General features: G+C 40.0%; 1 protein-coding gene across 3 annotated transcripts in view; it reads left to right on the top strand.

The window, feature by feature from the left end:
- The window catches only part of NCOR1 (nuclear receptor corepressor 1), a 55,881-nt gene that overhangs the window by 23,121 nt on the left and 19,644 nt on the right, over positions 1-13,116 (top strand). For all 3 annotated transcript variants that reach the window (XM_030962423.1, XM_030962420.1, XM_030962421.1), the window contains exons 11-20: positions 1,518-1,608; positions 2,123-2,301; positions 2,756-2,810; positions 2,994-3,095; positions 7,516-7,646; positions 8,122-8,339; positions 9,965-10,027; positions 10,342-10,481; positions 11,193-11,319; positions 11,977-12,532. In XM_030962423.1, the coding sequence (XP_030818283.1) occupies positions 1,518-1,608; positions 2,123-2,301; positions 2,756-2,810; positions 2,994-3,095; positions 7,516-7,646; positions 8,122-8,339; positions 9,965-10,027; positions 10,342-10,481; positions 11,193-11,319; positions 11,977-12,532 (1,662 nt within the window). The remainder of the gene's footprint in view (positions 1-1,517; positions 1,609-2,122; positions 2,302-2,755; positions 2,811-2,993; positions 3,096-7,515; positions 7,647-8,121; positions 8,340-9,964; positions 10,028-10,341; positions 10,482-11,192; positions 11,320-11,976; positions 12,533-13,116) is intronic.

The following is a 13,116-nucleotide window of genomic DNA, read 5'->3' as shown; positions in this document are numbered from 1 at the left end:
TTGTGGAGTTCTGAAGGCAGCTGGAGCATCAGCTTCCCATGAGCCTGTTCATTTTGGGCACACACCCTAATTTACGCTGGTATTTTTCTATCACTGTCTGTGTTACTCCTCTGTTTCATAATCCCTGTATTCATTAGCCTCCACACTTAAAAACCATTTATCTTCTTAATTAACAGTTTGACTGATCTTTTATTGTACTTGCCAGGAAATTTTATTCCAGACAGTTTTGCATTTTAAAATATTCAAGGTGCGACAATTAAGAACCTATTATTTAATTTTAATCTATCAGACATTTGTTAGATGGAAACTACAAGGAATCTTAAAAGGAATGAAATGCACTTCACTTGAGAGTTCACCTTGCAGTGCTGTAGGTTTTAAATTTAGAATTTAAAATAGGATTTAAATTAGAATTAGGTCAAGTTTGATTCAGTTGTGTTGAAATCTGTTTATCTGATGTTTGAAATCATTTCAATACACCTTGGAGAGTTCAAACCCCATAAAGATTTAATCTCATCTCTTGTAACCATCTGTCTACATCACCTTTTTGTCATAAAACATGGGGAAAGCAGAGAGTTTGCAATACACTGTGAAGGCTGCGAGATTTTTTGGAATCAAGAAAAGAAGAAAGTAAAGTGTTAGAATGGGAACAGCACTCATGCATAGGAAATTTCACTTCAAGAATATTTCATGTCTCTGTAATTGCAGACTGCTTGGGGAAGGGTCATCTCTTTACATTATATTTACAGTCTGTAAAATAATGGCCTCTCTGTCTATAGCTGTGCTCTAATACTATTGCCCTGTAATAGTATTAGTAATTATTAGTAATAGTATTAGTAATACTGTAAATATGAAGGGGTTTTTCCTCAGATTTTGTGCAAATGGATGAATTCAGTAAAATCTCTGAGGTATTTTGTCTCTCCATTTAGTAGTGATTTTTACCTCTGAGATGCTTTTTGACCCACGTGCTGTAGTATATTATTATGATGTTCCTAAGGGTAAAGATCACAAGCTGAAAAATTCTTCCAAATTACAGCTCTCCCCATCAATTCAAAAGTGGAAAATTTTCTTTTGTTGTAACAAATCTCAGTACTGTATTAGTAACTTGACCAAATTGATAAAAGGCAAATTTAGTGTGGTTTCCTTAAAAAAACAAAAAATATTTCTCTTTCAAGGTGTATCAGTTGTACTAATTAAGGGGGTATTTCTGTGCCACTGATGAACATTTCTCATGCTCAGCAGAAGCAAATTCATTTATCTGAAGCACCTACTTTGCAGTGGAATTGGTGGTAACACTTTTTCTTGTGCCCTTTCTGCTGAGCTTTGCAAACTCACTGTAAAGCCAAGCAGGACATGACAGAGTTTGTGCTCTGACTCTCCTGAAGAAAGACCAGTCCTAGCTGATTTGAGAGACTGCTAACAGCATTATAAGGAATTTTGGAGATTGTTATGGTGTACAAAACCTGCAGATAGAGCTAATCTCCACTTTATCCTTTTTCCTTGTTTTCCCCTCGTTTCAGAGTTGGCCAAAGAGGGGCTGGCCTTTCAGCAACCATTGCCAGAAGTGAGCACGAGATTTCAGAAATCATCGATGGGCTCTCTGAGCAGGAGGTGAGCCTGGTGCCTGTGCTTTGCTGTAGAAGCACAGCCAATAAATCTCCTTTCACTGGCAGTGCAAGGTGTCTTGTAGAGAGTTTGTTTCATTGAGAAGAGAAAGCCCTTCTCTCTTTAAGAGAATCTGTGTGAAGTGTGGCTTGAAGCAGGTCTTACAAACACTTTTCTTTTGACGGTTTTGCTTTCTAATTGTATCTGCCCTAGATTTTTCTCATGTGGCTGTTCATTGCAGGCTTGCTGCAACCTAGTTTCTTACAGCTGTAACAAACATGTGAAAACTCTTCCTCTTCTCAAACCCTCCATCATTTTGGTGTTTCACCAGCTGTGACACTATTTCCTTTAGCTGCCCAGAAGCGGTCATTGCACTAGTGACAACTTCTGCAAGAATTGTGTACAAAAAAAACTTCCAAGCTGCCTGTGAATGTGGAGCTTTAAGAGCTGTGTAATTCAAGAACTGTAAACATCAGTAGCAGCATTTTGGGTGTTCTTTACTTTGTCTTTTGTTCTGCAGAATAATGAGAAGCAAATGCGCCAGCTCTCTGTCATCCCTCCCATGATGTTCGATGCAGAGCAGAGAAGGGTGAAGTTCATCAACATGAATGGGCTCATGGAGGATCCCATGAAGGTTTATAAAGACAGGCAGTTCATGAATGTCTGGACAGACCATGAGAAGGAGATTTTTAAGGAAAAGTAATGGCCTTTCTTATCTTTTCTTTTTATTACATTGAAATGACAGAATAACAGTTAAATGCCCAACCCCATAAAGCTAAATCAAGAATGCTGAAGCCTTTGTGCAATAATATTTGAAAATGTTTTTAATTGGCTGTCATGAATATTGCAAAAGTTTTAGACTTATTTTTCATCTGGGTGTGCTCACATGCATTTAGTCCTTAAATACAAAATTTTCTCAAAAGTACTTTAGTTCTGTGCTAAGATTAAAATGAGAAGTGTAGGTAAGGAATTTCATTTTATCATTTTAAGTGCTCAATTCTAAATTTGCACAATCTGAAAACAGGGCTTTTTAGGCTAATTTCACTTGTCTAAATGAAGGGCTTGCTGATGGAACAGATTGTTTGCAAGATTGTTTTGCTTGTTTGATCGTGGATTATGTTGTTAAACTGAAATAATTTCTGATTTGTTAAAGGTTTGTCCAACATCCCAAGAACTTTGGTCTAATTGCTTCCTACTTGGAACGAAAGGTAAGACATTTTTTAATGTAAATAGAACTTAGGGTGGGATCCCTAACTTTCCAATATAATGATAAATAGAAGCTTTTTTACTTTAGTCTGGGTGCTGAATAGTTTTAAGTGTTTGGAGAAATTAAAAACTCAAATCTTTTCATTAGGAGTAAACCCTACTTTCTCCTGCTTTTTTCACTTTAGAATGTTCCTGACTGTGTATTATATTATTATTTGACCAAGAAAAATGAAAATTATAAAGCCCTTGTGCGAAGGAATTATGGCAAACGCAGAGGAAGAAACCAGGTACATTGAATTTATTCATCACTTGGGTATTGTTATTTTATTGCTTCATATTTACAACTGTTACATTATCTGAGATAGCAACATATTTTAAGCATTGGGGGGAAAGAATTATTTTTCCTTTATTGTACTGTTGCCCTTTTAAAATTTAAGTGATCCTGACCTCAAGGGTGTTGTTGATTAGTTTGGTTTTAATTCTCTGAAATATCTTCTTCCTTTGCACATTTCTTACTTGGTTTAATATGACAATTCATTTTCTTTGAGGACTCTGCCACAGATATTGAGGTTGAATCCATCACTAAATCCTATGTTGGAGCCAAGAGAAATTAGGTTTAGCATGTGACTTGCAGTGGAAAATATATAATCAGTTCATAATGTCAGTGTTTGTCAAAAAGCAGAAATTAATAGTGGTCTTTATTTAGTGGTCAGGCTCAAAGTCAAAGTGGAATTTCAGAGCCAGAAGAGACCAATTTAATGCATGTGAATAAAAAATCCTGCTGATTCAGGAAGTGTTCCTTTGGAAGTCTTCAGAGAGAAAAAGAACAGCATTTTATGTACCAAAAGCTTATAAATACATGTGCTGGGCTAGCAGAGTTAATGTGGGTATTGGAAAACCTGAAAAAAATAACCCTGAACGTCTGGGACTGCACAAATCTGCTCTGCAAGCCAGCAAATGCAGTAAATATTGCACTGAAATACAGAAATACTGAACATTCTCTAGGAGTCCCAGTAAAAGTATATTTTTAATATAAAATTGTTGCAAACAGCTTCAACTGAGGAGTGGATCCTGTTCAGTAGAAACAGCCATGGGGTTGTGCTTCTGTGCTGCTGTTGTACTTAAACCTTTGGAATTATGGGCTGGTGTCCTACCAGAGGAGTCCTGTCATGGCAGAGCACCTTATCTGTACCCCACAAATGATGGATTGCTTAGGATGAGGTCATTGTCATTGTGCACAGGATTTCACAGAGCTTCTGCTCTGATGGGAGAAATGACTGGAAATAACTTCTGTTTTGCCAGGACTTCTTTAAGAATTTCTAAGTCTGATAATCCTTTTTAATAGGAAGGGTTATTGCTGTTGGTGTAGTGGCTGGGGAAGGATTGCAGTTAAAGTCTAGATATGTGGCAAATGAAAGGAATATGGAAATAAATGTGGACAGTCACTGTGGACACTTGGCAGAGGTAGTGCTGCCATTTGGAGTGGCTCAGCTCCCTGTGCCATTGTAAGATGAGGTTGGTGTGGCCATGGAAGTGTCACATGTTGAGGGTGCCTTTGCTGGGTGCTGCTCTGAGAGGTGAGGAGACAGAACTGGCTCAGCCTAGTGCAGTGGAACTGGAGATTTTGAGATATTTAGAAAGTCATTATTGTATATTTAAATGTCTTTTCCACATTGTTAAATTTCAGAATATTGGAACTGTTAGAATTCAAAATTTGGATGGACTTTTCTATCCATAAATGGTTGTTTTCCCCGGATAATGTATATAGGATAAAGATTTTAATTCCAGCTTTAGACACAAGGGCATGGATTTGCTTTGTGAACTCAGCTCAAGGTGCTCTGCCTGACTTGTGACTGCTCCTGTAAGTGCTGATTTATGTGTGAGTAACTGAATACATCAGTTGGAGCACTGAAGGTTTGTTCAGCTCAGATTACTTGCTCTTGGAATTGTAGCAGAGTTGTACTCTGTAATTGCTGGTTGTTGATCCACTCTAAGTGCTACAGCAGATCCCTAAACTTTGGGCAAGGCTGGCCAGGCTTAATGTGTGCTCTGTGAAGGATGCAAGAAAGTGCCAGGTTTTTAGCTCTGGAGAGGGTTGAGCTGGACTTGCCAACTCAAGGAAATACTCTCAGCGCTCTAAAAGGGAAATTTTACCACTTCTGGAAGTTTAAATTCAGAAGTATTGCAGTTAGCATGTTAATAGTAAAGAACTACATGGTGCAAAAAATCATATTTGTATTTATAATTTTATTCATGATTAATTAGCGACATCTATAACAGCTAGTAAAAAAGAACTTGAGAGGGTTGAACTGCCTGGCTTGTCAGAACTTTTATCTTCCAGTTGCAGAAAGCAGCTCACCCCTTCCCCCTCCCGTGCCCCAGCTTTGTTTGAAGCTGATATTTTTCATATCTCTCAGTAGCAACCTGAAACTTTCTTGCTGATTGGCAAACACAAGTCATGTAAGATTTATGAGGTGCTCCAGGATGGGCTTAGGCCAATAACAGGTGCTTCAGCTTAAACTCTTTATAGTTCATATATTTTTGTAAATTAGAAGGCAAGCAAGTGGAATATTGCAGTGGAGGAGATATTAATCATGGTAAGGATATTGAAGTCCTTCAGAGAATGCAGTGAGCACAACTTGGCTCAGGTTTCAGTGTGGGGGGTTCCACATGACAGGAACTGAGTGCTGGATCAAGGATGTGAAGAGATGCAAGGCTAATAAAATTCTGATGTGTGTTTGTCCTCAAATAGGTCTAGAAAGTGCTTTTTATAAAATGCTGCCTGAGCTGTTCCAGAGTGTCACAGAGGTAACTGAACAAATGTCTTAAACCAAAGCTTGTCAAATGTAGAGCAAGTTTTTAACATAGAATTGAGAGAAAGCCATGGCTGCATGGTGCTTTAAATTGCCTATCCCTGGAAGTGTTCAGGACAGGGCTTGGAGCAACCAGGTCTGGTGGGAGATGTCCCTGCCCATGGCAGGGGGTTTGGAATTGGATGATCTTTAAGGTCCCTTCAAACCCAAACCATCCTGTGATTCCATGATTACAGAGAATTCCTTAAATAATTCATTGAAAGAAGGTTTCTTTAAGTGAAGTTTTAAATGGATTTAGTGGCCAAGCAGTGCTCAGTGCTGGCTGTGTCCCTGCAGTGTGTGTGGCTGGCAGCAGGTGGGAGGCCAGTGATGTGAGCAGACAGAAATTCACGGCTGTGTGTGACGGGGATCACCTCTGGTGACTCCGGGGAGATTAGAAGGTGCTGTGTGAGAGGGGCAGCACTGCTGCAGGCAGCTTAAGTGGCAGGATGACACCATTTCCTGGAATAAACAGGTTGCTGGGTCAGGCAGCCTCTGCTAAGGAGCTCTGTGATGTTGCTGCTGGGTGGGTTTTGACCTTTTGAGCCGTGCCCTGAGCTCAAGCCCATCCCCTTGTGTGGGCAGTAAAAGTTTCAATCAGCAGATGAATGTGCAGGAACGTCGCTGACCGAGGCTTCGACTCCTTCAAGGTTTGTGTTTATGCATTGATTATGTAGCTTAAAGTTACTGGGTAACAGAGAACCAACCAAGTGATATTAACTTGTCCTATTAAGAACAGGGTTGTCAACAGCTGTTTTCTAAATATATCAGATATAAAATTATTTTCTTTAATTTTTTGTTTATTAAATGCAGTTTTAACTCCTTGTTTTCAGGTCAGTCTATCTAGCAAGGTGGAAATAATTTATCTTAGCACATCTCTGACATCTTGCTTGAAGGAAGTCTTTGCATGATCAATAACCAGCACCTTAATTGCTAATAATTTGCAGCAAGATGATAGTGGTTAGTGTTTAGGGTTTCTGCTCCAGTTCACATTGTTAACATGTCAAAACCAAGTCAGTTTGTGACTATTTCCAGCCTCAGTTTAGTTAGTGAAACAGTGACACCTGCTGCTGCACTTATAGGGAGGTTCCTTCCTGTGTGAAAAAGAAAAGCCTATTTTGAGGAATTTTTCAGTAGACTGTAAAATCCAAGTTCATGAAGTGCTAGAACAGTAATCTTGTAATTCGCTGTCCTTGTCTTGTCATTCTCTGTCCTTGTGTTTCCATGAATTGCCAAATGTACTCTGGGTATCTGTTTGAGGCAAGCACAGTGCTTGTAAAACTGTCATCTCAGCAGAGAAAAGAGTTTTTGTTGGCTCTTTTAATAATTCTTTCTGTAAACTCACTGGAAATGTAAGTCTAACATTCCCAACACAATTTTTTTAACAATTGTATTTCTTAAATACTAGTGACAGTTCTGAGAAAGCCACTCAGAGTTGCTGATAACTTTCATGCTCCAAGACCTTCTGCTCCCCAGTTGTAAGATCATGTTTCACTATAAAATGCATGAAGTTAAAAATAAAACTTGAGAGGAGCAACACCCTCACTACATGGGTCAAACCTCCCTAAGCACTTTTAAAATTCGGCTGTTCATTTTTAGTGAGACACACAGCAGCCAATGTGTGATTGTGCACAATCACCTCCATGCTCATGCTGCAGAAACCTCCTGTACTTCCCTGGAATTTATATGATATAAAGCAGAGTTATTCTGTGCTTATGCTGACCACTGTGCAGTGCCAGTAACTTAAAATATTATCAGGTGGGAAGTAAGCAGCATCAGTTTTTGTGCTACTCTCAGGACAAGATGCTGCACTTTTGTGTGATCAAGTGTTCATCTAAATCCTATTTCATTTCAGCAACAGATTGCTCGTCCTTCTCAAGAAGAAAAGGTAGAAGAAAAGGTAGAAGAGGAAAAATCAGACAAATCAGAAAAAAAAGAGGAGGAAAAGAAAGATGAGGAGGAGAAGGATGAGAAGGAGGAATCTAAGTAAGTGTGTATGTGCTGAAATGCATGAATTCACCCTAGATTGCCGGTTTTGGCAAGGATCAGAACAGTATTTGCATCAGCCTGCCAGTGAAGTCTGGACTGAAAACTATTCCTTTTGTATATGAAACAATTTTTTTTGACATACGAATTTCTCTGTCTTGTTGAGCTAATCAGATCAGTGGAAAAAGTAATGGAATTATTATTTTGCACATGTAATAATTTCCATATCTTGTTGATTTGGGCTTTTCTCATATGTTCTATCACACATGGAGTGTTCATATTTTCTTTGAAGTTGACAAAATCATGTATCTGTGTTACTGTCTGGCAACTGGAAGTTGTGGGCAATAAGTGAATTCTGTTTCACTAAAGGCATCTTTTGAGTTTGTGGAGTTTTGTTTGTGTCTGTTGATATTCGGGAATATCTGCTCACAATGGCTCTCTGAATGTGACTGAATTATATTTTACCTATTCCCAGAGAGAATACCAAAGAAAAGGACAAAACTGAAGTTGCAACAGAGGAAACAGAGGAAAGGGAGCAGGCAGCTCCTCGGGGTCGAAAAACCGCCAACAGCCAAGGTCGGCGTAAGGGCAGAATCACCAGATCAATGACAAATGAAGCTGCACAGGCAAATGCTGCTGCAGCTGCAGCCACTGAAGAGCCACCACCACCTCTGCCACCCCCACCAGAACCTTGTGAGTAGCATTTACAGCACTCCCAGCTGGTATAGGCTCATCACTGACACGGGCATGCAGTGCACTTCTGTTTTCCTGTTTAATATTCCAGCTTTATTCTTAGCCCTGCTTATAATTTTGTGACTGCGTGGAACTGCTAAACTTCACAAGTGTAACTTCATGAATAGTGCATATGCAGTCAGCTGACTGTTAGAATGATGTGAGGGGAGAAAAGGCAGTTCAGCCCTTTTGTGGTAACACCTTGTCTCCCTGGTCAGGTTCATGATGGGGCTGCAGAGATCCAGGTGCTCATGACACAGATTCACTTACAGGCTGCAGCTCACTGAGGATGCTGTTAAATAATTGGCCTGATATTTGAGTATTTCAGGGATTTTCATAAGCTGAAATAGATCTTGGCAAGTTGTTGTTTCTGCATTAGATGGCAAGAGGCTTTTTTAAAATGAAATGTTACTTTCTTGGCTGGTATGGTTAAAAAAGACGACACAGTCTCTGAGTGTATTTTGGAAAAGGCTGACCTACTTTGTGTTGATGCAGAAATACCAGAATATCTTGTGGCTGGTAAATAATTATCCAGGACGGCAGGGCAGGTTGTGGTTTTTTCTTGTGGTGCTCTGCTGTGGCAAAATTTGTTGCTCCTCATGCTTCAGCTGGGCAGTTACAGGCAACTGCTATTCTAGAGCTTGTAACAACTCTTCTGTTACTCAGATGTTCTGCCTATAGAGAACAGAGTAAGTGGGCACATCAGGTCTTGTGTAACTGTAAACAACAGAGATTGTGAGAAACATTCTTGCTCCATTGATACAGTGGGGTTTTAGAAGTCTGAAGCAATAGTGGGTTTTGCTTTTGTTTTATTTTTAAACCATTTTTGCAGGGTTTTCTGAAAAACCTCAAAGAGTTTTTCAGTGGATAAGATACCTTATAGTGTCCTATTTTTGGGATTTGTTAATGGAAGTGTTGCAGGGTCTTTGTTACATGCTGTGTGTAATGGCAGATTTTATAGAAAGGAAATGGAGGCTGGTGCAGCTCAGCGCTGTTCAGAAATTTAAACAGGATGATACAAAATCCAGAGGAGTGAATGAAAAGCAGTAAAAGCACTTTGTATCGAATCATACTTAGTTTCCTGCTTGCTTTTACTGGGGTTTTTTGTTTTCTTTCCTTTTTGTCCATTTATCCAGTTGGAGACTTGGTTAATACAGGAACAGTAGATTTCTTGACAACCACTAACCAATAAATAACCATTCCAGCAGTGAGACAGCACTGAACTGGCTTAGAGCATGTTGGATTGCTGCTTGTAGTAGCTGATGGTAATTACTGACATTTTAAATAAAATTTTAGTGATCAATGCATCTAAGTTACTTACAAATCTTCCTTGACAGAGAATTAATCCCAGTTTCGTAGACAGAATTAGTTTTGAAGAGTTTTCTCTGCTGAGCTTTTGGTGGTTCCTTGTGTATCTCTGACTTGGTTTAATGGAGATTGAGTGCTTCCCTCTGACAAGAGAGCTTTCCCCAGTGGCCTGAGCAAGCCATAATATAAATAGATTTCTGGACTATGGGCTGCATAATTGGTGCCATGATAATGAATCCTGATCTTTTCTCTGCTCAGTGTCTTTGTTTCTCTTTCAGCTTCTACAGAGCCTGTGGAGACCTCCCGCTGGACAGAAGAAGAAATGGAAGTTGCGAAGAAAGGTAAACCTTGTAAAGCCTTTGACTTCATTTACAAAATTTCAAGGATTCACTGAATCACTGAATCTATTTGCTGTGACTTTTGCCAACACTATGGTGATTTGAAAATTGCTGTTGGCTTTTTTGTAAAAAAAGAAAAAGCAAGCAGCTTTAGCAGACAAAATCATCTTTGAGACTTGTGTTGGCTCTTTTCCTGTGGGTTACTTAGAGCTGTTTGGAGAGCAGTATTTCTCTATTGTGCCTTCCCATAGGCATTGTTGTTCCATTTATTGAGGTTATTGATCACAGTAAATATTGGTTCCTTTATGTCTGACCAGGTCTAGTGGAACATGGGCGAAACTGGGCAGCAATTGCCAAAATGGTTGGGACGAAAAGTGAAGCTCAGTGTAAGAACTTCTACTTCAACTACAAAAGGAGACACAACCTGGACAGTCTCCTCCAACAGCACAAACAGAAGGTGAGTGCTGTGGACATTGAATATTTTGCAGGAGAAAACTTGGATCTTTCTGAAGTCATTCATCACACTTCACTAAGGCTGTTTTACAATCTCCACTGATTTCCTTTTCTACTTGTTTTTATGTTGTGACATAAATCTCCTAGCAAGGGTGTGTGATGCTCACTGACCTGTGACAGTAACCACTTCTTGCTTTAAAATGCAAGAGAAAGTTTTGTACTAGGTAAAACACTTGAGGCTGAAGAGTTCTTCAGTACTCTGAAAGCCACGTTCCTGACCAGTGCATGAGCAGCTGTAGATGTGCAACAGCTCCTTGAAACACAGCAGGCACTGACCTTACCAAACAGAGCAGGACAGGTGGCAGAAGTCTAGGAACTGAAGGTTTGGGAGCATTGAAGGTAGAATGCTGTGTGTTGGAATCCTCTAAGCTGCAGTGCTACGCTGGTCTTCTCTCACTGAGGTGAAGAACATCAGGGTCTGTTTGCTGCAATTGTTCTGCTGTCCCCCAAACATGCCGTGAGATCATGGTTGGTTCTCAAACTTGGTTTTGGTGAGGAGCAGCAAAAGTTGGCCTAAAGTTGAAAGAGTGTCCCCTTATGAATGACTGTGCTAAAGAGAGAGTCTCTGTCCTTCATTTCAACCTCAGATTGGTAAATGGGAATGTGGTAAAAGGCAATAATTGTGAATTTTCAGTCAATGCTGTGTCTTCCTCAGTCTTCGCGAAGGCCCCGAGAGGAGCGAGATGTGTCCCAGTGTGAGAGTGTGGCTTCCACTGTGTCAGCCCAGGAGGATGAAGACATTGAAGCATCTAATGAAGAAGAGAACCCAGAAGACAGTGAAGGTAACTTTTCTGGGAAGGAAACTGGTGTGTGCACAGAAAGGAGCCTATGGTTTATGCTAATTATATGCTCAGAAATCTGTGTTCCACTTCATGGTGTTGGTGTTGTTCAAATGCTCTTTCAGTTTAGTTTCAGCAACTTGAACTCACTCAAGGGGAAGTAGCGTTTTTAGAATTTAGCAGCCTAAAGATGTTTGCTGCTTAGTATTTTGAGATACTTTGATTGTGCTGTCATCTGGAGTGCTAAAACAAGTTGAATCAAATAAGTGTAACCTTTGGTAGTTGGTAGTCTCAGTAAAGCTTCAGACAAGCAAATTCAAGTGGTATTTTTTTATTTGGTTGTGGTTTTTTTAATACATATTTGTTGGTTGCAACTGCTTATTTATAGACACTCAACATCAGTCAATCTTGGCTGGTCTTTTGTAGAGCAAAAGGCAATAGAATTCATAAACAATGAATGAGAGAAGATGACTAAGTGTTGAGTTTTGAGTAGTTGGTATTTTTTAGTTGCAATGTTTCTGTAATTCAGCCAATTGTCCATTTCTATAATAAGTCAAAATTGTTGTTGCAGATGGATTGGTTAAAATTGATGGATCCTTATTGCACCCAATTTATCAGATTTCATTGATTGAACCTTATGGCAAAACATATTTTCCCCAGGTGCTGAAAATAGTTCTGATACAGAAAGTGCTCCATCTCCAACTCCAGCAGAACCTGCTAAACCAACTGAAGAAACTCCATCTGAGCCTGCTGCTCCAAAAGTAACCACTGAGGCCCCAGCAGAGCAGGAATCTGCCATTAAACCTGCAGCCAGCACATCTCCCTCCTTACCAGCCCAAAGTGTAACAACAGCTGAAACTCAGAACCCTGAGCCCCAGGTCAAGGAAGAAATAAACACTGAGGCTGAGGAGCCTATGGAGGTGGACAGTAGAAGCCATTCAGCTGAAGCTAAGCCTGTGATAACTCTTCCAGTTCATACCAAAGTAGAACCTGTAGAGACTGAAATGAGGCTACCAGAGAATATTCAAGTGAAAATAGAGAGTGATACCAAAGAGAGAGAGATGGAGAAACCCAAGGAGAAGTCAGAACCAGAGGAAATGGACTACAGCCTGTCCCAGCAAGTGACTGCAGCCAGACCAGAATCTCATTCAGATAATGACTCCAGTGCCACCTGCAGTGCTGATGAGGAAGTTGATGGAGAACCTGACAGGCAGGGGTGAGTAGGGCTTTGAATGGACAGTCTCTGGAGCTGTTTCTCTTTTGGGAATGGCTGACACCACTGAGGGTATTTGAAGTCCTTTCAGTGTTCTGTTGCTGCAGTTCCTGTGTCACCCCAGAGTGGCACTGGAACCAGTGCCCCCCTCCCTCTCAGTGGTTTAATATACACACAGTGCCAGGGATAGATGTTTAAATGTCAAAAGTATCCAGTGTCATGGAGTGCATGTGGGCTTTGGAAGAGTGCAGGTGATGGTGTTTCTGCACTCCCTTGCCTCTTCAAACATCATCTTTCCACAAATGTCTTAGCCCTCCATGTGAAATAATTTTGTTGTAGACTATTGCTTATTTTCTGTGGACTAAATACTTGTAGTCCTTCCTACCTTTTGTGTTTTTCCAAAGCACTTTCTACAAAGAAGGTTGCATTGATATAAGTACTGCACACATAAATTTCTGATGTGGGAGATTCTGAGCTCATATTTTGGTATTTCTGTGTATTATAAAAATGTAGCAGCATCTGTTGCGTCTTCTACCATATGTGCTGTGGGACAAAACACAACATGGTTCCGACTTTTCAGCTCTTTG

Source organism: Camarhynchus parvulus, chromosome 19 (genome assembly GCF_901933205.1).
Source record: "Camarhynchus parvulus chromosome 19, STF_HiC, whole genome shotgun sequence".
In the NCBI taxonomy this organism is placed as follows: domain Eukaryota; kingdom Metazoa; phylum Chordata; class Aves; order Passeriformes; family Thraupidae; genus Camarhynchus; species Camarhynchus parvulus.
The sequence above is the reverse complement of the archived record's forward strand: the minus strand, read 5'-3'. Positions and strand labels throughout refer to the sequence as shown.